Source organism: Heliconius melpomene, chromosome 19 (genome assembly GCF_056956725.1).
Source record: "Heliconius melpomene rosina isolate 202511_hmr_F chromosome 19, ASM5695672v1, whole genome shotgun sequence".
Taxonomy (NCBI): domain Eukaryota; kingdom Metazoa; phylum Arthropoda; class Insecta; order Lepidoptera; family Nymphalidae; genus Heliconius; species Heliconius melpomene.
Window position 1 is genome coordinate 12,409,910 of NC_140407.1, and position 26,299 is coordinate 12,436,208.

At 33.8% G+C, this 26,299-nt stretch overlaps 3 protein-coding genes across 4 annotated transcripts in view; 2 read left to right on the forward strand and 1 right to left on the reverse strand.

Moving 5' to 3' along the window:
• Cap-D3 (Chromosome associated protein D3) lies at positions 1-16,061 on the forward strand. 2 transcript variants are annotated; one of them, XM_085203294.1, is made up of 22 exons: positions 1-817; positions 1,018-1,178; positions 1,708-1,827; positions 2,348-2,491; positions 2,588-2,678; positions 2,784-2,899; positions 3,486-3,674; positions 3,998-4,159; positions 4,507-4,659; positions 5,335-5,516; positions 5,936-6,092; positions 6,817-6,946; positions 7,571-7,651; positions 8,230-8,370; positions 8,880-9,054; positions 9,849-9,998; positions 10,748-10,884; positions 11,137-11,361; positions 12,143-12,216; positions 12,546-12,566; positions 13,264-13,401; positions 14,116-16,061. In XM_085203294.1, exons 1-22 carry the CDS (start codon positions 160-162, stop codon positions 14,332-14,334), a joined length of 3,624 nt encoding a protein of 1,207 aa, XP_085059420.1. In that variant the 5' UTR covers positions 1-159; the 3' UTR covers positions 14,335-16,061. The 2 variants fall into 2 exon arrangements, with proteins under 2 accessions (XP_085059420.1, XP_085059421.1); XM_085203295.1 differs by lacking the exon at positions 12,546-12,566 and having other exon boundaries at positions 2-817.
• LOC146528801 (ATP-dependent DNA helicase Q5-like) lies at positions 15,977-23,979 on the reverse strand. Its single transcript, XM_085203296.1, has 11 exons — positions 23,846-23,979; positions 22,967-23,613; positions 22,687-22,792; positions 21,511-21,671; positions 20,720-20,910; positions 19,596-19,805; positions 19,039-19,243; positions 18,372-18,581; positions 17,997-18,147; positions 16,604-17,917; positions 15,977-16,266 (listed from the first exon to the last, which is right to left on the reverse strand). Exons 1-11 carry the CDS (start codon positions 23,937-23,939, stop codon positions 16,163-16,165), a joined length of 3,393 nt encoding a protein of 1,130 aa, XP_085059422.1. The 5' UTR covers positions 23,940-23,979; the 3' UTR covers positions 15,977-16,162.
• Positions 23,832-26,299, forward strand: part of LOC146528802 (DNA polymerase beta-like) — a 3,298-nt gene continuing 830 nt past the window's right edge. Inside the window, exons 1-5 of the mRNA XM_085203305.1 lie at positions 23,832-23,970; positions 24,307-24,743; positions 24,901-25,023; positions 25,354-25,519; positions 25,833-26,022. Of these exons, the coding sequence (XP_085059431.1) occupies positions 24,316-24,743; positions 24,901-25,023; positions 25,354-25,519; positions 25,833-26,022 (907 nt within the window). The 5' untranslated portion in view covers positions 23,832-23,970; positions 24,307-24,315. The remainder of the gene's footprint in view (positions 23,971-24,306; positions 24,744-24,900; positions 25,024-25,353; positions 25,520-25,832; positions 26,023-26,299) is intronic.

Below are 26,299 nucleotides of genomic sequence, written 5' to 3' on the forward strand. Positions count from 1 at the left end.
GTTTACTCTGCAAATTGCATTTTGTATCTATATTCTATAATATAGCTTAATTAATGTTTGATACAATTTATAAACATTTGATTATTTACCAAATTTAAAAAATATAAGTAAAATAAAACCTTTAATAGGTATATAAAAATTTTGATTTTTCCGCACAAAATGGAAGATATCTTATGCGAAATTAGTAGATTACGCTTGGATTGTTTAAATGAAGAATGGGTTCAAAGTATATTTGACTCAGAATTTTTGGAATTTGGAGAAATCCCTTGTGATTACGAAGATGTATTAGAGTCTCTTGAAATCAAATCAGTATTTCAATCTATAATGACATCTATAGACGATTGGCTTAACTCTGAGAACTCTAAAGAAGAAGAAAAATCGTGGACAGTTCTGTCTCATCAAATAAAGCATCAAAATTTATTAGCCTTGCTAGCCTATTATATTGATATTGGCGGAAAAAATGTTGTTTCCAAAGATCACAGGAGCAATGCACTATTAGCATCTCGTTTTTACTACAAATTAATTTTAATACCGGGATATAAAGCATATCACATTTATCATTCACAACTTTTTGCACATTCCCTTCTATGCTTCAGCTATCCTAAGGGAATGTGTGATAATGAGGAATCATATTTTAATTCAAAAGAACTTGCTAGGGAGGTAAATTGTATTATTAAGGAGCTTACATATTTAGTTAAAGATTTAAGAGGAATTATTACAAATTTACACTTAATTCCAAGTGATATGAATTTTGAAGATATTTTAAGCAACTTGGTAGATATTACAGGTGGAGCAATAGTAAATAAACTTCACATAGGTATCTAGAATATTATATTTGCTAAATATATATTTTTTTATATATATTAATATATAATCTTTATTTACATAAAATAATTAATAGCTAAAAGTTATTTTCTGTTTTTTCTTTTAATATATTTAAAATTAAAAACAATTATCTTAAAGTCACACACAATTTTTTGTAATGATTACTTCTAATAAATACATTTCTTTACATAGATAAAATTGAATTGGACAATCTATCTTCTGAAATTTACAAAATGATAGATAGTTTGCTGTGTGATGCAAATGGAGCTCCTGACGCGTCAGCTATACAAATACTCTTTAAATGCTTACTTCCCAAAATATTAGCAGTGTCTGTGGATTGTCGTCAAGCTAATGTAAGTAAAATAATAGTTCCATTGGAAATAAATATTCTGAAAGATCATAATTTTAAAATAAATAAGTACTTCAAACTCATGAACCAACTGACCAGGTTTAGAGTGTATTTGGAAATTATGAATGGTGAAGAAGGAGTGAATGATGTTACAGTGAAATATCTCTTTAGTTTGCTCATAGGCCTTATCGAGTCTAGAACTACAATGAACTAGTTAAGAATTTATTTTAAAGTTACCACTAGTAGAATAATTTAAAATTGTGTGTGGTTTGGAAAGTCATATCAAAGTCATACAGTGGATGCTATCATTAATGAACATTGGTTTTGATTGATTTTGAAGTCCCAGGCAAAGTTCTGACTTCCTCACCCTGCAATTCTAAGCTCAATTCAACTCTATCTAATGTCACTTGATTTAACAATAAATTCCCTCAAGCATTGGTCCCACTTTTTTTATTTATTTAGCTTGTTATTCATATTCATTATAACAATGTATTGAAATTTATTTATAGTTTACTTATTTATTTAAATTTTAGAATATAGTTCGTGCTTCATATGTTACATATTCAGGACTATTGTTAACTAAATATTCGAAAGCAGCTTTGTCGGGATATATTGTACTTTTACAACATTTATGTTATACCTTGGATGGTTTGGTAAGTTAACTCTTTAGCTAAATCTTATAAGGCTGTAATTGTATATTAATTAGATTTTAATTGTTGATTTTATCTTGGAAAAGTATACATTATATACAGTATAAATTATATACCTTTGAAATTATTTTATTGTTAATTCGTCACAACTGAAAATTGCCTATTGAGAGGAAACATTTTTACCAGTACTTGGTCTGTGTAGGAACTGGAATAATCTACTATAGCTCTGATAGACTGGTACTTGTAAACCAGAAACTGGCACATAAAATGTCATCTAGATTTCTTTTGCTAAATGTTTTACATTAAGATTTTTAAAAATATTGAATTTATTGAAATAAAAAGCTGTGGGTTTGATTCAAATTCCATTTGAATTGTGTATGTATAAATAAAATTTTATTATTTTTATCTCTTCGTTCTGGTAACATAAGACAAAGTGCGGCCACTAAATACGCAATGTCACAAAAAAGCGGCGAATTTGTTGTAGATTAAAAAAATGTGATATTAATAAATATTTGTATTTTAGGAGCGTGCAGAAGTGCGATCAGCTCGGGTGTCTCTCATAGTTGGTCTAATGAGTATGTTAACTGGAAAAACATATAAGAATTTTGTAAAATGGCTGCTTACGTTGTCAGCAACCGCAAAAGTGGCTCACAGACAAATTGCTTTGGTATGTATTGTAAACTGTATTAACTTAATAAATTATGAAACACATTTTAAAAAATTTAATATTATGTTATAATATTTTTCATTATATATTTTTTAGGAAATGTTGGCCAAATTACTAAACAATGATCCAGAGTTGGTCAAGTCAAATGACAATTGCGTAAATAATTCCCAACTTGAAGCCAGTGAAGGTAATATACATATGTACTAAAGAATTATGAGATATTTAGTATCAAATATTTGTAGTAATTAAGTTTTATTATATATTTTTTTCAAAAAAGTTATCTGATTATAAGATAAAGAGAAGAACCTACCAGTGAACAGTCCAGTACCTACTTTGGAGAGCCAAAACAATGAGGAGCCAAAGCCCAGCAGCACAACTTCTGATGAAAGCAGCCAAGACAGTTTAGATGTAAGTATTTATATATTTATAATGTGAAATGGATTATAAAAAAAATCATGCTATTATTTTTATTTGATGATTTTGGTTTTTTACACGAGTGTGTAGTATGGATGACTCGTCGCGGCCGCTTTGTAGTTAGCTGTAGATGGCTGACCATATTTGATTTTTGAAATGTATAACGCACAACACTTAAGAAAGCCTGAAGTTAAACTTTAAACGCGTAGCCGTTTCACACTCACACACACACACACACACACACACACACACATCAACATTATCGTTAATAACTCATTTGCCTTACAGATAAGCAAGGTACAGCTATAAAAGTGTTTTATTTATATTTATAATAAATATCTTTCCAAGTTTATACTTCTCGCCTATAGGTGAGTGGACAGAAATAAGATAGTGTTAAGATACTCCATTCTCCACCTTTCGTCCGAATTCGAAGCATTGGTGGTGGAATTCGAAGCTTTGTCTTCTTACCAGAACAGGGAAATTAAAAACAAAATCACCTCCAGAGCGTAATTTGAATCTATAACTAACGCGCCTACGATGTCACGTATAAATTATGATAAAATAAGATTTGGTGTACCAGGACAACATGCAAGACGAGGAGATGGCGGGCTTGTTACGTGAGCGGAGCCACACCATAGCGCACGGCGAGGTGCTGCGCGCGGTGTACGAGCGCGTGCACGACGTGTCCAGCACCCTGCGCACGCGCGCCCTTGCCATACTCACCGAGTGCCTACAGTCCGACCATCCGGCTGTCATTAAAGCTGTGAAGGTAAAACGTTTTAGAATAAAAAAACATAAACACGCGACTTTTTATTAAAAAATAAACAATAATAACGATAATTGACATGTTTTACAATATATTCGAAAAATAAATATCTCATTATCAGTTATTCTGAATAATATAACATATAAAATAATTTATGAATGTTGTTCTAAATAATATGGCATAACCCAAAAGAGAATACCTATCGTTTATATTTACATTAATATAAAGTTTTCATTTTAACTTGTAGGCATTTGCATATTGTAAATTTATTTATTATTCCGTATTGTGTTTACAATTTGAATAAATATATGTTTTATTCAAAACAGGAGTTAAATGGTGATGGCGAGGTGTCTTGTCTAGCGGCCATTGCAGCGCGCTGCGTTTGCGATGAACGCGCAGTGGTCCGCAAGACCGCCGTGGCCTTATTACAACGACTCATTGTCAACACGTACAACAATGGGGGGACACCACTTGCTTCCGATTATGCAGTACGATATTTTATTCTCACTTTGTGATTGCACAGTAAAAATAATTACAAAATCAAAGCCAGATTTTAAAATTTCCCGAGACTTACTTTACGACTTAAAATTTTATGTAATGAAAAGGGGGTTATCGAAAACTAATTTTAAATCTTAATTATTTAAAATATAGATTTTTTATTAATAATACTTTGAAAGAAATGGCGCGATAAAATAACTTAATTGTCATCAGGTAAAATTGTATTATGCAACCGTAACCAAGTTTAATTACAGTACGCTTGACAAGTTCAGTTGACAAAAGTTCAGAAAGACTCACTTAAGCGGGACACAACTCATCGACGTACTATATCTTATAGATGCTAATCGGTCTGTGCCGTGACGCCAGTATAGTTGTGCGGGTGGCGGCCATCAATGCTTTAGGCGAATTGGCGGCACAGTACCCTGACCAAGCAGTACTAGATGCCTTCCTCACCGGCCCTATGCACCAACTCTCTGATCCCGAGGCTAAGGTAAATAAATATTTTTGACAGTATTTTTTTTAAATTCTTAATTGTTGCTTTCTTACTTGTTAAAGTATTATAATTAAAGAATAAATGGTTATTTTTAAATTATAATACTTCAATATTTGCCCTATAGAATGTGATTTTTATCCTAATAAAAACGGTCAAGTGCGAGTCGGACGCGCCCATCGAGGGCTCTGTACCAATTTCAGGTTTGTAGGACAACAGGTGCTTCCTGTTGATCCAACTTATAAAAGTTGACAAACCTTAATTTAGGAGGCGTTAGCATTCATTTTGTATGACATGTGCTGCAAATACATATAAGATTATAATTCTTTATTTCTATGATATTCTTATAAATTTCATTTATTGGATTGTTTTCCTTTGTTTGTATTGTAAGTTTTCACTTCTTGCGTTGCTTCTTTGCTTTTAATAACTCGCAGGGTAGGCAGTGGGTTAATGTTAAGGCACTTCGTTCCCCACTCACCGCCAATTTTTCGAAATATTGCGTGTTAAGTAGCTGAATTCAGTAACGAGTTTTATCGTATTACCGTCAATAGGGAATACAAATAATTAATTACCTCGTATGGGAATCATATCTACAATGGTCGCCTTCAGAGTCAGTCTATGTAACTGCGCTACGGCAGCCTGCCCATATATAAATATTTTTTGTATTTTTACTAGATCCAAGAACAAGTTGTGAGCCTGATAAAAAATTTACTCATGGAACGCTTTAGTCAGTATGAAGTGATACAAGAGGAGGACCCGACGCCATGGCTTTTTCTTGCCGGTGTTACGCGACATAAAATGAAGAGACATTTGCAAAAAGCATGTACTTTACTGCACAAATCGTCTAATTGTATAAAGTGAGTGTTGTGTTGTCAACATACTGTTTGACTAGCTTTTACCAGCGGCTTCGCCTGCTTGCTTAAATGGTAATAACAAATAGATGTGTATGATATACGACACACTAAAGTTAGCAGTTCCTAGTTCGCATAATATGTATTTAGTATCTCTAGACTGGACGCGACGTGTTGTGGGTAGTGTGCCACTCGCCGAAAAAAATTGTTGGAAATTTTTTGATCAATAAAATTCTTATATTTAATTTATTGAGAGATATTGCGTGTATATTGGAATAGTGCGATATTGGGAGTTTCAACACAAAAGCATCGCTTAATTTTCATCATTCATTCATATCATTCTCATCACTCATTTTGTTTACAATATTAAAAATATTAAGCAATATCAATTTGATTGAGAAAAATATTTCTTTTTATAATTTCAGTCATCGCCTTGTGGACTTAGTAAGCACACATCTTGGAGTACTCAATGACGAACGCGATTTGCAATGTTTGGTGCTATTAACTTGTGTAGCCCGCGAAGTGGAATACTCAGATATAGGATTTCTGTTGGAATACTTTTACAATTTGACAGAAACAACGGTATTTTTTTCTGTTTATCTTTTCCTGACCTAAATGAGATAAATAAGAAGTTGAATTCCAAAAACCATTTTACATGTAGTGTAGTTAATTTTATTATTAAATTAGAATGAAGTGACATTGAAAATTTATTTTGTTAAGAAGAACCAACAGGAAACTCAATACTTTAAAGTCGGCAATATAATAAATATAAATGATATGTCACAGGCTTTTTAGTCACAACTATGATGAATTCTGATAGGTTATAGAAAAATACGAAAATTAAATACAAATTAGGTAAAAATAAAAAAAAATAAAGTTAAACAATTTATCTGCTATTTTAGTCATCTTCACGCTGTATCCCGCACACAGCAGTGTAGGCTGAGAGAACTTGTGTTAAGACACCCCGTTCCCCACTTTCTGGCGAATTCTGGAGGCATTGCGTGTTGAATGGTAGAACTCAACACCGCGCTTTGCCCTCGACACCAGAGCGAAGAAATGGAAATATAAACCGTCGCGTTACAGTCACATCCTTGTGCCGCTGGGCCACGATAGCGCATTTCTAGTCGCTCTGGTATTAAACACACATATGCACATGTTCATGCATATGAGTGTTTAATACCAGAATAATTGTAGCGAAAAGTGGGTTAAAATATGCAAACATTTCATTGATAGGCATATATTTTTATAAAGTTAGATAAAGGTCAAAACGTATATATATATATATATATATATATATTGACGACAGGATCGTGATGGACGTCTGTTACTACTAACAGTGGAGCTGCTGTCGTCGTGGGAGCGCGCGCTCGCCCACGCAGAACGATCTGCGTTGAGGGAACACCTAGTGGCGAGACTCGCGTCTGCTGCTGATGACGGTAAAATATCTACTTTAATATTAGCTTCATATTCTTCTTCTTGCACTTAGCAGGGAAGGCAGAGGGAACCTGGGATCCCATTGTTAATCCGGCGCGCACATACACACATTTCCGTTTTCAACTTTCCGCCATCTTTTGGAGGCATTGCGTGTTAAGTGGCGGAACTCAATGTCGCACTTTAGTTACCAGAGGGAAGAAATAAAAATATGAAATATTTCATTTCCCCGAATAGGAATCGAAAGCACAACCGCTGCACATTTGTAACCCTGCGCTACAACGGCCCCAGACCATAATATTAAATGGAAAACAATTATGAGGCCGTCGTGGCGCAGCAAAGCTTCTGAATGTAAGCACGATATGGCCCGATTTGGCCTTGTTTTTATTGATTATGATTTATATAAATTTCCGTAAAACGCACCGTGAATTTCCGTCGCCGTAATATTGACGGAGAGAATATGGAATATGCAGGAAACATCTTGAGGATAAATAAAATTAATATATTTACCAGCGTCTTGATCAAAGGCTTGTTGCCTTCAACGAAGTTAACGAAGCACCCTCTGCCTCTGAAAACGATAATATAATATAATTCTACAAAAATCGTAATATGATATCCTTCCATTATAGGATGTAGACCCGCATGCGCATCTCTTGCTGCACAATTAGATCCGGAGAATCTACAATGGGCCACTGAGTTATTGCGGATATGTGAGTTTATTTACCACTTATTAGTTTACCAAATTTCCCAACAATTAGTGTTTTAGTGTTTTAGATAATGTTTAAGTACCTACCTGTTTATAACCTACCTAATTTACAAAATATTAACTTAGCACTTAATTTATATTTCATTATTATAGTTTTTTCAATATTTCTTTGCATTTTAAAAAAAAAAGATATCACAGAAAGGTCATATACCTATGCACTAAAACAGTACGCGTACACGGCGAGTTTTTTAAGATGTAACTGAAAGTCAACGATGATTGAGATCTAGCTTTAATCATTATTAGCTGAGTTAGATCGATTGCTATAATTTCTTTAAATTATAGCAAAAGAATGAGTCGATGAATGAACCATAACGTGCATATATTATCCCTTCTGTATTTTTTTTATATCCGTCAATTATTGTTTTTAATTTTTCGGCGTTGAGTTCCGCCATTCAACACGCAATGCCCCGAGAATTCAGCGGAAAGTGGGAAACGAAAGTGTCTTAACATTAGGTTCCCAGGTTCCTTCTGCTTTAAAATTTAAAATATTTATAATTTTATTGGTGTGATGTTGTTTGTTAGCTGAAAGTCGCGCTCTGGCGGGAGGCGTGGCGGAGGCAGATGAATGGTTGCGAGCGGCGGACGTGTCGCTAGTAGCGCCGGCGCCGCCCTCGCCGCAGCTGCTGCGACTGTTTCTGACGGCACTGGCCGACCCGCCGCCCGGTACGTTTATCTGTACTACTAAATACCATATATTGCTAAATTATTACTGTAGGCTATGTGATTATACAGTATGGTCGATGAGTTGTAGCCGGGCGGCTACTGTAATACTGTATTGTCGGGATACACGTCGGGATATATATACAAGTCAGGATTCCTGAACTTTAGCGTTTTGTTCTTTGGGGAAGTAAATAATCGAAGGTAAAAAAATCCTTAATTAAATTCAAATCTGTGCAGCTATATATACAGTTAACGGCCGCCGCGACTCGTCGACTGAACTCTAATTAGATGGTTCTATCGTCTTCTACGCACATACAGCTAGTGCCCGATCAGCTCGGCGCAGTGAATGAACGTGAATGCTCCGTTTCATAAGATCGTAATTACGAACATTAGAGACTTAGATAGTTTTAGGATCATTTTAATTTGTGGTGAGTGCCACTACGATACTTCCGCCTATCTACTTACCCTGTTAACTAGGAATGAAATTAAAGAAAGTGTTTATTTTTCAACAGGGTGGGGCGCTCGCGAGCTCGGCCAATGCGTGGCGGGCGCGGGCAGGCTGTGCGTGCGCTCGCGGGACGCCGCCGCCGCGCTCGCGCCACCCCTTGCCGCGCTGCTGCACGACACCTCCGCTCCCCTTTGCGCAAGACACAACTCCTTGTTGGCGCTAACTGATATTTGCACTAGGTATCTTTTTTAATTATTTATAACATTTTATATATAACTTTATATCCCTTTGTATCTATTATTATATACAGTGTGGAAGCATCTGCGTTTCTTTTACACGAGCAGCATATAGGGAAAAATAATTCAAACTCATACCTAAAAAAAATAATTAAGATACGTCAATAGTTTTAGATGTAGGATTTTTTTATGTAACTCTATTCTCTACACAAGATATTTATAGAAGGAGAGTCTTGTAAAACATAAGATTGCGCTACAAGGATAGAGTTAAACAACATATTTACATTGCATTGTTTTTTTAACTAATGGAATTAGGGGAATAAAAGCCACAAGTTAGTAGGTCTTTTCCTTTATATTTTTCGAGAAATTTTACAACTATATTTTAATACAGCTTTACGATGTATCCCTGTACCCTGCGCCAAACGCCTTTTTTACGATATATCCATATACATATGTGAATAATATGCTTATATAATTCTACTACCGGTAGGTCGTCGTTTCTACGCTGCTTTTATTTTAAAGCAAACTATGATGCAATATAGTTAGTTAGGGAGAAGGCGGAGGGATACAGAAGAACGTTACATTGTATTACATGGGCATTGACACTTTCAAACATTGCGTTACATAATACTTTGGCGACTATTTATAAATTCTTCACGTGAGGTCCGCCACTCAAGACGCAATATCTCTAAAATTATGCGGAAGTGCCTTAATAGGTTAATACTAGCCTCCTCTTGGCTACCCTACTGTATGCCAGAATAAAAAATGAAGGGGGTATTGATAATGACATTCTTTAGATACTCGTGCATAGTGGAGCCGTTAATGAAGTCGATGTGCGGTTGCCTAGAAACGCGGGCGGAGGCGGCGTTGCGGCGCGCGGCCGTGCGCGCCCTCACGCGCCTTCTGCTCGCCGGGTACCTGCGGCTGCGCACGCCGCTGTATTACCGGTACTTCCATTTGTATCAGTTTTTAACGCGACGGCTGTAGAATCAATATCCACTAGGGGCATTAAATAATTTAATATTTTTATGTCCTTGTCCTGGTAACAAGGCAAAGCACGGATTTGAGTTACGCCACTGAAAAACTTAGTGCTAATTAGCTTCATTCTGCAACCAACGCTCGTGCATGCATGTTAAGTGGCACAGCTCAAACAACTTTCAATTGTACTAGGAGACAAATGAAAATATGTAATTCATGCCCCAAGTGTATACCTAGTAAATATATTATTTAGATAAGGCAAGTACATGTGGAAATTATCATGCAAATGTTCTTAGAGATATACAAGAACGTCAGATAGATATTCCGGCCTTAGGCAAACAAATTAGTTTTCTTTTCTTTTTTGTAAAATGTATAAAATTTTTACCGTCCGCTATATTAAAGTGAGGATTTGAACCCGTGCCCCAAGTGCTATGACCACTAAGCCATACATCGTCATTGAGCTACGTTGAAATTCTTATATACTTGTTAAAACTTATTTATGTTTTTATGTTACATTTTCTAAATAATTACAGACCACAGAAGTTAAATAGTATATATAACGTGAAAATAAAGCCAGAAAAGAATCTAAAAAGCGCCACTCAATATAAAATATTTCAATTCGGTAAAAGCAAAGAAAGAATATCTTATACACTAGATTCATACAAAGAAATGTGAAGCTAAAATAAATAAAAAAAGTAATAATTTATTATGTCTATAGTTACTGCGCCTTGCTAGCGGACGACGACCACGACGTGCGCGAGCCGGCTGAATACTACGTGTCTTGCTGCCTCACTGTAGATACGATTTACCATCACTTTGTGGATTGTGTGTTGTATTACAACAATCAAGATACAGGTATATTGTTTCATTTTGTTTTTAACACAGTTGGAAAGTATTTAATTGTAATTTTTGAACAATATTTCTGTGGGATGAGGATGAGATGGGAATGTTCTGTGGAATGTCTCAAAAGTGAATGGAAGAATGGAAGGTCTTAACATTAGTCTCTTAGGGAATCTATCCCAATCAAGGGAAACATAAGAAATTAAAAAAATATATATTTTCGTATTTAAACTTAATATTTTTACCTTTATGGATGATCGGTTGCAGATTCAATTACCTTCGACGCGCGTCAACTGATCTATGACATAATGCTGCAGCGTATGTCGCTAGTACAGAAACTGAACATTCAATGTCGCCTCTCGCGCGAGGTCCTGCAGCACGCGGCCGACATGTGCGACGAGCTGGCCGACAACGACGACTTGCCGACGTCGCTGCACGCCGCTCTGCTTGACACCATTACACTGCTATGCGGCCCGCGCATGAAGCTGCCTAGTGAGTAGCGTACTATACATTCGGAGGTGTGCGACGAGATGGCCGACAACGACGACTTGCCGACGTCGCTGCTCGCCGCCCTGTTCGACACCATCACACTGCTGTGCGGATTCCGGCATTAAGCTTCCTAGGCAGTACCGTATTATAACTCAAGGATGTGGCCGACAACGACTTGCCGACACCACTGCAGGTCGTCATAACACCACTGTGTACTGTCTGTCTGTGTTACTGTCTATTACACTACTGTGCGGTTGCTTACCGCTTTGTAAAAAAAAAATAATACACCTATCGGTGTGTCACTCGCCTTTTAAAGCTATTAAAGTTTACCTTTTTTATTTAGCTGTTATAACTTTAAAGTTTATTGAAAAATGTATATAAATAATTCAATTTACAAAAAAAGCTTACAGATGTTGACTTATAAAATTTTATTATTTAGCAATTTAAACATAATTTTAACTGAAAAAATAGCTAAACATATAGCTAGGCAAGCAGAAGGAATCTTGGGTAAAGATATTATATTCTCCACTTTACGTCCTATTTTAAAGACGATAATATAATTACGTTGAGTGGCAGAATGCTTCGTTTTTACAAAAACATGAACTTACGAACCAAACTTTTCTTTAAAAAATAAACTTTTTTGACTGTCATATCTTATACAAATCGCTTCCTGAATTGGAACTTAAACAAAAGAAAAATAAATATCTAGTGTGATGACATGAATGTATGTATTTAGTATGTTATACTTAAAATTATAAACAACTGATTATAATTATATTTATAGAAAAACCAGAGAAAGGTGGGGATGCAGATTTAGATGACCTCCAAGAGCGCGTCACTACAAATATTGTATCTCATGTAAGTTATGTCAAAACAAGCATTATGTATACAAATATATATCGTATTTTTTAAATAGTAGATATTTTATATAGTAGATATTGTAATTATCTAAATTTATATGTATATATAAAAACATATGTACACATACATATTATATCGAATATGAATTTTTTAGCACCCATCAAGCTTTCGATAGTGTATGCAATAACTACAAATAATAGCTTCTCAAAACTGATTAATTATAATGTAGAATACTGGGTTTTATATTTTACATGATGGCATTACAAAACAATAATCCACACAATAGTTTTAAATAGTCACAAGCTAAGTTTTTTTTTCTGTCCTAGATTTTCACGGATAGAGAAGAGGTACAATTAGTTATTAGAATTTGTTGTAAATATTTTTTATAATGTGAATTGCGCAAAACTTTTATATTCCTAGTTTGAAATTTTTGTTTGTAACACGTGAATTATACAAAATAAAACGAATGAATTATAAAGCAAAATATTATTACTTAGTGTAATGATACTTTATGATAGTATTATTATATTAAATCGCACTTAATAATTTAAGCACCATGGAAATGAGCAATAAACAAGTTTTGCATCAATTCTCTTATACAAAGTTAATTATGACTTAGATTCAATCCAAAAAAGATTTTTGTGCCTGGACGATTATTCAATTTTTTCTATGTCAATCAATATTTATCAATTGACAAAAAATATATTGTATGTTGTATATTATAAAACAAATTAGCGCATAAGTAAAAATAATAATACATGTGTAACAGGATTATTTATATTGTTAGGATCCAGGTAATTTAGAGGTTTTATGCCATTTTTGATCGGTTTGAAAACAACTTGTCATTGTCTGTCTCCTCTTGAAAACTTGTACGGTATTATGAAATAAATTCACGTTGTGCGTGAATAAATTAAGAAATCAATACAACGTATGATTTTAAAATAAAAAAATAAATATAAAATATTATTTTTAAACAAAAACCACACACAAGACTGTGAAATAGGTACACCCACATTTTAATGATAATTATGATATAATGTATAGAAAATGAAGCGCACGGTAGCCGAGGAGCTGGTGCCGGGCGTGTTGCGGCTGTACGCGCACATGCGACGGCGCGGCGGTCAGCTGACCGCCTACCTCGTGCGCATTGCTACCGACCTGCTGAACGACTACCAGCACGAGGTACGCCACGTACTCATCAATGCTACGTACACAGTCCGCGAGGTCTTTCTTGAGTTTTGCATTTGTGCGAGTGATCGTATGTATAATGTAAATTTTTGTGTTCGATTTATTAAAAGTGAAAAATAAAGATGTACTGTTTTACAAAAAAAACTGGACAAGAGTTGAGAGAGCGCGAGAGAGAGCGGAGAGGAAATCGAGGGTTCCGTACATAAATTGGAGATCTTAAGGTTTTTCTGAAATTCAAGCTTAACTTAGCTAGACAACTTAGCCCATTCATATGATACCTCACTTGAACTTGCAGCTTTAATATCAAATTTTCCCCCCTTTTAAGCTCATTATTTTTTAAGATTTAACCACAAACATATAATTTCAATTTTTTTCCTGAATTAGTACTACCTGTACGTTCGTTCCTGAGGTAAATGCTCTTGACAGACAGACAGATGGACGGGTAACAAAGTGATCCTTATTATATTAAGAGTTTATGAGTTTAAGCTAAGGGGTTTGTTTTGTACTAGGGGATTAAAAAAATATATCTTTGCGCTAAATAGTTGATTTATCAAGTAAGGATATAATTTTAGTCTACATTTTACTGGCCATAATGTAGCTAGTTACGCGCTTAGTTATTTCCATTCGAATGTCGCAGATAACAGTTAGCAAATCATAAATTAAATTCTCTTCAATCTATCTTAATGATATAATAAAACTATATTCCAGATCGAAGAGCTAATAGAGAACGACGAAGAGCTAGTAGAGCGTATCCAGCAGTTCCAGGAGACCATCGGTCTGGAGACGTCGTTCGGCAACGCGCGCAACCTCGTGACGTCATCGGCGCCGCCTGAGCCCGAGACGCCGCACCGCAAGCGCCCCGCGCGCCCCTCGCGCACGCCTCGCGGAGCCTCCTGTGCCGGCAAGAGGCGCGCGCTCCGGATATAACTTCCTATTAAATACTTAAATAATTACAATAAGTCAATAATATCAAAATATCATGCACACATATAATCGATGAATTTTAAATGAAATATAATTTCATTTTTAATTTTATGGGTGTAACTCGCAAAGTACTTCAAATAGCAAATGTAAGACGGCTGTTTATCTCGCGTCATCATATGAAAATGAATATCATATATTATTTGTATATAACGTAATAGTATTTAATGTCTACAATAATAGAGGTTTTTTTTTACATTTTGCTATAGCAGCTTGCTTAAACAATATTAATAATAACAATATAATCTAAGTAAACTCAATCTAAGTGTACAAATAAAATAAGGATTACCTAAATACATAGAAATATACTTTCTATTTATTTAAGACTGACATTCATTTGAGACTGACTCTAGTATTAATACAGAGGCTATCCTCTGAGCTTGTGATACTGGTCGTCAGTTTCTCTAGTTTAGACAAAACTCACGGAATATATATTCCGAGATATGTACCAATATTCAACACATGGTTACTTTAGAGCAATGGTTCCCAACTAGTGCTACACTGCATTTTAAATTAAGCTTAAGTTAAAGTGAAAAGAGCGTAGGTGGATGACCCGACGGCTCGGTGAAGCGAATACGTCTGTCTATACTTAGGTTGTCTCCTCAATAAAAAAAAAATAGTGTTGACGTTTAAAATATTTCAAAATACGTTCATTGAATAATTTATGTTATAGTTTTTTCAGAAATCACTTTAGTACAAACTAGCGGCCCGCCCGCGGCTTCACCTGCGTGAACTACGTTATTATTAATTTCTGTCTCCATGAGTACCTATAAGTGACGTCCATGCGAAATTTGAAACTCCTAGCATTTGTAGTAACGAAGTTTCATACAAACTTTCAACCCCAAAAACAACCCCTTAGAAGTCGAATATTGCAAATTCCCGTCTTAGCGAGCACCTACGTCCTATAAGTAACTCCTATGCAAAATTTGAGATTCCTAGCACTTGTAGTTTCTGAGATTTCGTGATGAGTGAGTGACCTTTCGATTTTATATATATAGATTACAGAAACTTTCTAAAATATTATTATTGCCTTTGTGTAAGTTCAAGATTATTACAGTTTATCTACATGGTGTGTTTCTGTTAACAAGAATTATAAAAGTGGTCCTTGATCATAAAGAGATTTCATTAGATTAAAAGAGAATTCAATTTACAGTACAATAATTTAGATAAAAAATTTATATGTTCTAATTATCTTATAATTATATTAAACATATACTGCACTGACTATGAATTGGAAATATGCGTGGATAAAGGTTACCTACCATACATGTTCTATGTATAAATGAAGAATTTTTATTTTTGATATCCATATTAATAATCAAATTGAGAATCCCAAATTTCTCCTTCTTTTGTTAATAATATTTCTATTCGCCTCGTATGATCCCGCATCGTATGAAACCCGGATATGAAAATATTAAATATTTCATTCAACCAAGTGGGAATTGAACTCAAGCTTCGCGTGTACAGTCGCATTCTTGGCCCGCCACACTTTAGGTTAGTTATACTTTTATTTTAAATCTATAATATTTAGAATAAAAATATATGTATTTATAACATTTTATATTACATAAGAAATGAACCACATAAATAAATAAAAATAAGCAAATTTATTTGCAACTACTAATGAGACATTATGTAACAGTTAAATAAATAATTGAAATTAATAATAATTGTGAAAATAATATTTTTATTTTAACATCATACAATAATAATAACTTTTATTAAACTGCACATGACCGTGCCTAACAATAAATATAATTAAAAAAACAATAAATTACATGTCATTACTTAACTTTAACTTACTTTCTAAGTCACTTTCCTTGTCAATAGTAATTTTACTGAATGTTTTTTTTAGTAACATGTTTATCGCTGCTTCTTCTGCAATAAAAGAAATACATATATGTATTTTACATATTTCAATGAGCACGATTAATCTTGTTCATTGATATATATATATTTTAAATTTTCACTAATAATTGTGACGCTGTATCCCGCAAATAGCAGGTTAGGCAGAGGGGATCTAGTCTTAACACTCTAATCTTCTTGATAGATTGCGAGTTGAGTGGCTGAACTCTATGCCGCGCTTTACCTTGTGACCCGGGCGAGGAAATGACAATATAAAATACTTCAATCCTTCTAGTGGGATCTAACCTACCAGCATCGTATTTACGGCATCAAATAAATTGTACTTAAAACATATTACAAATGTTCTTACCAGTAACTTGTATAGCGAGTAATTGATGCACTATATGTCTCGCGGTAATCTTGAACAAATCCCTATTGCTTATCTTTTTTTTTTTGTAGTAAGGCATCAATAACTTGACCACTAAACTGGCGACATCCACCTTCTCCGCTTTCTTTTCTCTACTTTTGGATTCTTTACCTTTAGAAACGTCTTTTATTTTATTTTTATGACTTGAATGCTCTTTTTTTGGTATATTTGGTTCTTTCTTTATTTCTTTCTTGTGTTTTTCTGGTACATTAAGTTTTGCTTTCTCTATTTCTTTTGTAACATTAGGTGATTTAGATATTACAACAGAACTTTTAGCATCAAGTGTTCTATCTTTAGTAGAAATGTTTTCTTCAATAACTGGCTCAGGTTTAATTTCAGAGAACTGTTTTAGCTCTTGTAACACTTTGTCCGCTTCTAAACTCAGTTGTTGTGCTTTATTAAATGACTTATCATCAACAAAGTTTATTGTTTCTGTTGTATTCTGATCAATTATCAAATTTGAAGAGTCATTAGAATTATTATTTTTTAAAGCATCCACCTCATTCCTTTCCATTTCTATGGGCGTGTCATCGGTATTTTCAGTTTCATTAGAAACATTGTGGGAATCCAGTATAAGAGTATTTTCCGCAGCATTATCTTTAGAAGTAATAGTTTTGTGTGGATTCTTTTCAATTTCTGTATCTGAATGTGTAGATTTTTTATGTCTATGTTTTCTCTTAGAATTTTTATATTTATATTTTTCATTTTTATTATCAGAAGAGGATTTGTTAGCTGTTACTTTATCTCGTGTAAGTTTACACTTTTTGATGTCTTCTGGTTCAATTTCACTATCAGAGGATTCTCCAAAGAGTGCTTTAATTTTTCTTTTGGCTGTTGGTTTCTTTATTTCTTTGGCCGATTCTTCAAACTTCTTTATTTGTTTAATATCCTTTTTGTCATCACTATTACTTTTTTTGGGTATACCCTGTAAGGTTATATTTATAACCAACGTTTTTGAATCTTTAACTTCAGAGCTATCTCTTAAATTATCGATTTTTAAAGTTTTATCAGCATTATTTATAGACTCTTCTTGTAGTATAAATGTAGAGTCGCCAGAAGGACTCTCATTTTCCGCTATAACTAAACCTCCCTCATCTTCAGTGTCGTCAGAGATTGGAGATTCTTGAGACGATTTTGTAGAAAAAAAGTTTTGCAACTTTGTTTGTGTTAAAGGATCTCTTTTAAATGAATTAGCCTTTCTTCTAGTTTCTTTATCAGCTTTTGAAAGAGAACGCTGCTCATTTTTTTCCGCACCATCTAAAGTAAATTATTTATTATATTTTTTTGTTGGGACCAAAACTATATTAATTTAATAAATTGAAATAAAAATACATACGTTTTTCCATTTCTGACGCTGTAATAAAACCGTGGGAATTCTGACGATTTTTTTCAAAATCTTTTACGAAATCAGCAAGTGTTTCACGCTTGGGCTCAAATTTTTTCAAGTCTGGATATAAATTGTCTTTGCTTGACTTTATAGATGATATCTAAAATTATTTCACGTGATTATGTTTATTATTATTTATGCATAAAAAAATGTACCAATTTTTTTTTTTTAGAAAATATGAAAAATGAACGCGAATGACTCGCGCCTTTTGGAGACCGTTCAAGCTTTACAAGGCGCATGTTCGAGTCCCACTAAGTTAAAATTTTTATATATTTTTCATCTTTGTGGAATAACACATTTGAACTGATAAAAGTATTTCATTACCAATTTCGTCATAGCTCGTCTGTATAAACTTATGACAGTACTCCTTGAAAATGCGTCATATTCTAATTCTACCGCACACTGCTCGACATCACGTCGTGATAGTTCTTTATTTGGTTCGTCAATGCCTTTTAAACTTTGAAGATTATTCCTTAAGGCATCGGTGAGCAAGGATAGATAACTTTCTCGTCCAGCTATTGTTAAACCATTGACCTGCAACAGACATTTTGAGTTTCCAACATATGTTTATTAAATTCGTTAGAACCCGCGATGATATGGAGCTTTGTAATCGTAACCGAAACTATGGATTTCCGAAATACATAACTTAGAAACCGTAAATATAATCGAATCCGACTTAAATGTTTCGCAGTTTCAGATATAGGCAGGGTTTAAATAAGAGTTGTTTTGACGGCCCAAAAACCTTTTGATACTAGAAATTACAGATTCTAGATAAAACAAATTTTTACAAATAGCAAAACAATCGACTTTGTTACAACGATGTACGATGTTTTTAATTTACTACTTGTAAATTAAAAAATATTTTATCTCAAAAATTACAATAATATAACTAGAACCGATACAGTTATTTTTATATACGTATCGATAACAAGGTCAACAATATTATATCCATAACACCGCTGTTCGAGACTAAGTAGGCAGGATCAAAAACCTTTTTCCCAGTACTTTCTGCTGCTTTACACTTGGAATATTTTGCTGATTCTTCATCATTATTTTTAAATTTCTCTTTTTCAAGATTCTTTTTTCTGTTTGCGAATTCCTGCATTATAAGCGATTTAGTTTCAGTTGCGACGCGGCGACGTTCACTTTCACCGTCAGACTCACCGCTACCGTCGCCATAGTACGACTCAGTCTCCCTGTAGTCGTAAACAACATATACATTAAACTAAAATAAAATTTGTTAATTTTCTAATATGTTAATTTTGTATTTGTTGTGCTAGCTTTTGTCAACAGCACAAGCAACACTGTAAAGCATCATCATAATTTCTATTCAACAACTGTTATTTTACTAAATTTAAACAGTAGGTATATGATTATCAACTTCATTAAATTTTAATATAAATAATAATATTTTAATTCACAAACATTATAAGTAAATACATTTCTATTATATGCTATAATTCCATTCCACATCGATTCTACTGTAAAAATTGCCAAGTGATAAGTATTTCTTTTACATAATATGAATAAGAACAGTTCGTACGTTACCTCCTCTGTCCGAATCGTCCCTCGCCGTAGAGGTCGGAGGAGTCCACGTGGGTGACGAACCCGCCGTGGCCGAGCGTGGCGCTCATGGCCCGGCGCTGGTGCTGGTCCAGCGCGCGCCGCACGGAGCGCTCGTCGGCGCAGGCGTCGCAGCGCGACACGCACGACGGCGCCTCCTCGCCAAAGTAGTCGGCGAATGTTTTGTGGCGGCACCTATTAGGGGACATGACTGTTTGGAATGTGGATAAACGGTGTTTTCGGAATCAAAATACATTGATTCAACCTAAAAATATATATTTATTCATGTGGAATCGAAAACCACTTTTACATACATAATTGTATCTTTGATGACAAATAGGAATGAAACAAAGTGTATTCTTATACCTACATACAAATGACACTTTAAAAATCTCAAATCGTGTATTAGTCTTATTAGAAAATGCGATGAAGGCGCAAGTCGAACTAGTGAAGTGTTCGGACAAGCGGCCGGTTTATCGACATTCGGATAATCGACGTTGTACTGTATATCTCATCTCTAGATTACAAAACATTGTAGGTTGTTGAATAACGGAACTCATTCTCACCCTGTCTTAGTAAAGATTAAGAAATAACATTAACTTAAATGGATGTCTTCGAGCCACGATGTAACAGTAATTAATAATATGTGCTAGTTATAATTTTATTTATAACATGTAGCAAAATTTTATTCATCCAAGAAGAGAAACCATAGGCACCACATACCGTTGCCGTTGGTAATAAATAAGTATAAAAATGTCGAGACATTAAATATTTTTATGAATAAATCATTTAGGAACATGAAAAGAGTAACAGAATATTTCACTTAGGGAATTTGAATTTGTTTACTTTTTCCCGCTTTTTTAAAACGTGGAGCAAAATTAATTTCCGCTATTCAATACAATCAAAGTCTAGAAACTTTGGCTTAAATTCAATGTTAACGATAAGTACATGGAAATTGGAACAAGTATGAAAATGATTAATTGATAGTATATATAGTCCACAGTCCACGCAGACGAAAGAAAGACTTAAAGATATATTTCGTTTCAAAAATTGATCATTATTTTATTGTTATTATATATACTTATTCAAAGTCAAAGAGTATCTACTACCTGACGTCCTCGCAGTATTTAACCATTATTTCGAAACTTTTATACGCATTCTTGCATCGGTTTTTCTGTTCCGGCGTTTTTGCTCGACCCATATCAGATTTAAGCAAGAAATCTACAGCATTTCTTTCACTACGACAATAGTAAATTCGACAAAACGCCGGTTTACCATCTCGTCCAGCCCTTCCAGACTCCTGAAAGATATCTTATTTAAATTTCCTGTGCCAACTTTCGAGACATTACGTGTTGAGTGACGGAAGTCAACACTAGGCTTTGTCTTGTTACTAGCGCTAGGAAACGAAAATATTCACTATACAGATTGGGAATCGAACCTTCAACCGTTGAAATAACAAAAAAACAGCGGTTTTGGGTGTGGTGTGTTTCTTAATTTATTGTACAGAAAAAATAATATCATTTATAAACTAATTTGTGTTGAGGCCGTCGTAACATAGTGGGGCCATATTGTGATGGTTGTGGGTCCAATGCGCGAGGATCAGGGGAATGGTAATATTTACATTAAAGTCATTTCCCTGATCTGATGGATAAAGTGCGACATTGAATTTCGCCATTTAACTCATGGGAGGCAGTGGTTTAAAACTAGGCTCCCTCTGCTTCCCCATGTTATTAGCGGGATATATATAATACTCATTACGTTTGAAGATTGAAGATTTTGACGATTTTTACGCGTGAAGATTTTTTTAATTAAAATATATACATATCTAAAAATGTTTGATCATACACAAAAATTAAATAAATTATTATTATATTAATTTTAATAAAAAGAAACATTGTACTTGATAATAAGCAGCCACATTTTGCGGTAAACCCCAGTGTACGACTGCCCGCACAGTTGCCTTATCGACGCCCATGCCGAATGAAACTGTCGCACACACACAAGGGCATTCCCCATTAGACCATCGTTCTTGTACTGAAATACGCTCGGAGGCCTTCAAACCTGTTGTTTTTTTAAACAAAGACAATAATTGTTGTTAATACTAATACTATATAATTTCACATCGTATACTGCATATAAAGCAGGGTAGACAGATGCATATGTTTGATGATGACGATGATGATGATGCTAAGACATTCCATCCCCCTCCCATGATGACTTCTCAATTTCTGAGACATTGCGTGTTGAGAGGTGGAACTCAGTGCCGCGTTTTGTCTTCTTACTAGAGAAAAAAATAAAATAATTCCTTTTTCCGTGTGGTAATCAAGCCCATAAACATTGTTTACATTCAGATGCAGTGCAGTTGCGCCACAATAGTTTAATTTGTTGATATACAAAGTGTTTTTGTAATCACCATAGTTTTAACTACTCTATAAAAGCGTAATACAATTAAAACAAAAAGCCAAAAATGAAAGTGACTTTTTCAAACAAATTAAATAATAATATTTTCGTTGCAAAATAAAGCGTCATTTGTTAAAAATGACGCAGAAAATAGGTAATTACGTAAAATAGTACGAGTTATCCCATTCTCGTTCTGGTATGTTTTTGTGAATGAAAGTGGCAGATCGGCAATGTTTAATAGTATTTTTGTACTAGTGTTTAAGTTATTGGTATCTATTCGTAAATGTGTCACACGTAATACAGTACGGATAAAAATAATAGTATGTCTAAACTGTTCACGAATTTTGATTAATTTGTTTAGGTATGGGTTTGAAATATTTTATTTTATAATTGCTCCCGTAAAAGGATTGCAGACAATTCCACCCTGTATGCTTAAAAAAATATACATACATACATTCATGGTTAGCTAGATGTCTTATTTGTATTTTAAGAAGAGATTAATATTAATTTTCCTTTACTGTATAAAGCACAGCAATCAATTCCACCACTCAATATTCAATATCTGGAAAATTGGGCAAAAAGCATTACCTACCTATCCTGCTTTAGACAGGATATGTAAAAGTAAAAAAAATACTAATTATACTTTATTTATAAGAAATATTTAAATGTTTCATACCTCCATGGTAGGCTAAGGAGTTTAATCCTCTTTTTGTAAGCATGCTTGAAATTTCTTCTGTCTGTTCCCGAGTACGACAATACACAATAGCTGCACTTTTGTCTCTCTAAAATCATTTTTTTTAATACAAATAATTAAAGGATAAGCAAATGCAAAAAAATTAAATGAATATATGAAATAAAATCTACATTGCTCTATATATTAACTAAGATAAATAAATTACACTAAATAAAACTTTTACACACTATATAAAAAGTGCATGAAACTCAGAAACACCTACTGCTTTAATATTATCACCATCCTTTAAGTGCTTTTTCAGAAATTCAACTAAATCTCCAATTTCATCCTGTATGCAATTCTGAAAAACTACATCATAATAGAGATTTCGTCTAAAACTTGGTGTTTTGTATTGTGCAACAGGATTGAGTAGTTTGAGATTTGCTAATATGTCTTTTGTGACTTCAACACTTGCTGTAGCAGTGAGTGCAACCCATGGTATACTCTTAAAGTTCTCTCTCAAATCACCTAATTTGAGGTAATCTGGCCTGAAGTTGTGGCCCCATTCACTAACACAGTGAGCTTCATCGACTATTATATACGAGACTTTTTTGTATTTGACTAGATGCTCTAACAAGGACTTGAATGTGCTTGTAGCTGCCTGCTCGGGAGTTACATATAAAAATCTTGTATTGGGCTTCATACTTCGTAGATCATTTAAAACTCTTTCTCTATCTTTAGTTGTCATTTTAGAATTAACAGATTCAGCTGGGATTTTTAGCTTTGTTAAATGATCTATCTGATCTTTAATTAAAGCTAATAATGGGGAAAATACTATAGCAACTTTATTATCTTGTAACATAGCTGGTAATTGAAAACATAAAGATTTTCCTGAGCCTGTAGGCATTGACACATACACATCATGAACACCTAAAAAGAAATACAATAAAGAAAATTAATGTAAATTGGAAGCGATAACTGTTAATCATATCAAAATAGTATCAAATAGTTATTAATAATATGTATAAGTTTTAAATATATACATATGGTAACATTGTCATTAAGAATTAAAGATCAAGTTTGATAGACGGCAATTTACTATTTTATTCGAGACACAAGCGGAATATTCTAAATAGACGAGCCTTCAAATATTCAATTTTACCTCTTGCAATTGCCCTTACAGCTCTTTCTTGCAGTTCACTTTTAAATTTTCGATAACCAAAATATTGGAATAATTTTTCTGTTACGTTATCCATTGTGAAGATCTTGAATAAGGAGTTTCGACAGGTAATTACTTCACATAATTATTTTATTTTAAGTAGGTTATTTTATAATTTAGATACTAATTTAGTTTAAGTAGAATGATATTAAATAATTCGATCCCAAAATAAAAACACTCCAAAGCGTTGACAGACATTTTCAAGAAATATTTGGTTTGGTAAATGTCAAATACGTCAAACATCTTTTACTATACCAACATCATGAAATTGCGCGCCAATTTAAGTTCCATGTTTCATTCTACGCTTCTCTATTTTCTTCCCGTATCAATTTTATTCATTATTTATGCATATAAACATAAATAAAATAAATTAATTTTAACACTTATTTACTTATTTTCTTTAGCAATAAAATATGAGCAAGCGCAAAAATCCATCTTCGAATGATAATTTAAATGGGGATTTCTGTGATTTCCTAATGGAATTAGCTGAATATGAAAAAAATGTAAGCCGTAATATTCACAAATATAACGCTTATAGAAAAGCAGTAAGTGTTTTAGCATCACACAATAAAAGAATAGAATCAGGAGATGAAGCAAAGAAACTCAATGGAATAGGAGACAAAATTTCCAAAAAAATTGACGAATTTTTGCAAACAGGAAAATTGAGAAAATTAGAAAATATACATCAAGATGAAACTGCTCAGGCGATAAGTTTGTTGACAAGGGTGTCTGGCATTGGGCCAGTAAAAGCGGCAGATCTTGTGAACATGGGCATAAAAACATTGCAAGACTTGAGACTTATGGACAATAAATTAAATCATCATCAACTTATCGGATTAAAGTAAGTTAAATGCGCTATTTACAATGTGGTATAAAAATAGAAGTATTTAAGATCTTAAAAGTATATAATTCATTTGTTTTCGTATTCAAATGTTTTATTCATATAACTTGGTTTTTGGGCACAAAAATTCAGTCATCTTATTATTATATTTTTAAAGGTATTTTGAAGAATTTGAAAACAAGATTCCTCGACAGGAAATTCAAAAAATTGAAGAAAAAATTATTGATCGAGTTCGCACGTTGGACTCAGAATTTACCGTGACTATTTGCGGCAGCTTCAGGTTGATTATATAATTTGGTTGGATATATATTTTTTTTCAGCTTGTACGCAGAGGGAGCCTAATGTTAAACCACTCCGCTCCCTACTTTCCGCTCATTTCTGGAGGCATTGCGTGCTGATTGGCGCAGCTCAATGCCGCTTTTCCTCGACAGCAGAGCGAAGAATTGTTAAATATTTCATTTCCTCGAATGAAAATCAAACCCGCAACCCATCGCGTTTACATTCACACATTTCTGTCTCTACGCCACGATTGGCCTCTAATTATATTTAATAACTTTATGATTACTTTGTGTTTGAATTTTTAATAAAAAAAAATTATATTTGGCCTTAGGAGAGGTAAGGCAGAAAGCGGTGATATAGACGCATTGGTCACTCACTCTTCCTTAAATTCTACTAACGAAAAGAAAAAATATGGCGAAAACATGTTAAAGAAGTTAGTAGCAGCATTAGACGATCTTGTCACTGATGTTATTTCAATGGGAGATACTAAGTTTATGGTAGGTATAAAATAATGTGCATAAATAATTTAAAATTTTAATTATTATTTATTTAATTATTATTAAGAAACAATGAAAGAAAGAAATATATTTATATTTATTTAAATATCTTAGTAGTAAAATCATTTAGTAAAGTAATAATTGAAAGCTCAGCTAACTGCTTTCGATTTATATGGTAATTCCTCTTGACAAAAATTGAATAGAAATAAAAAACTAAATAAAAGTTTGAGAAACCTTGTTTACATTCTCAAGGCCAAATGAATAGACTATAGCTAATATAAATGTTACTTTTTTTACAATTACATTGTGCTAGGGAGTGTGCCGACTATCAGCGACGCACACGCACCGCCGCCTCGACATTCGCCTGGTCCCGCGCGAACAGTTCCACTGCGCAGTACTTTACTTCACCGGGAGCGACGTATTTAACAAGGAGATGAGGGCACACGCCTTGCTAACTGGATTTACTTTAAATGAATATTCCTTACGGCCAATCGGTGTTACTGGTGAGACTTGATTGTACAGTGCGGTAGACGGGTCGTCAGTCGGTCGACGGTAGATATTTTTCTTATTTTTGATTATTTTCTGCACGAGTGAACAATGCGCTAAATTACAGATACACGACTCGTCGACCGTACTATATACTGTATAGGTACTTTAATAATGGTATCTAAGTGAGAAAATAAAAATATTTTAAAATAAGATCATTGTAGAACTAAAGACAAATTATACTTATTTAATTAGTTACAAGCAAACAAAAAAATATTGGCCTCAGAAAATATA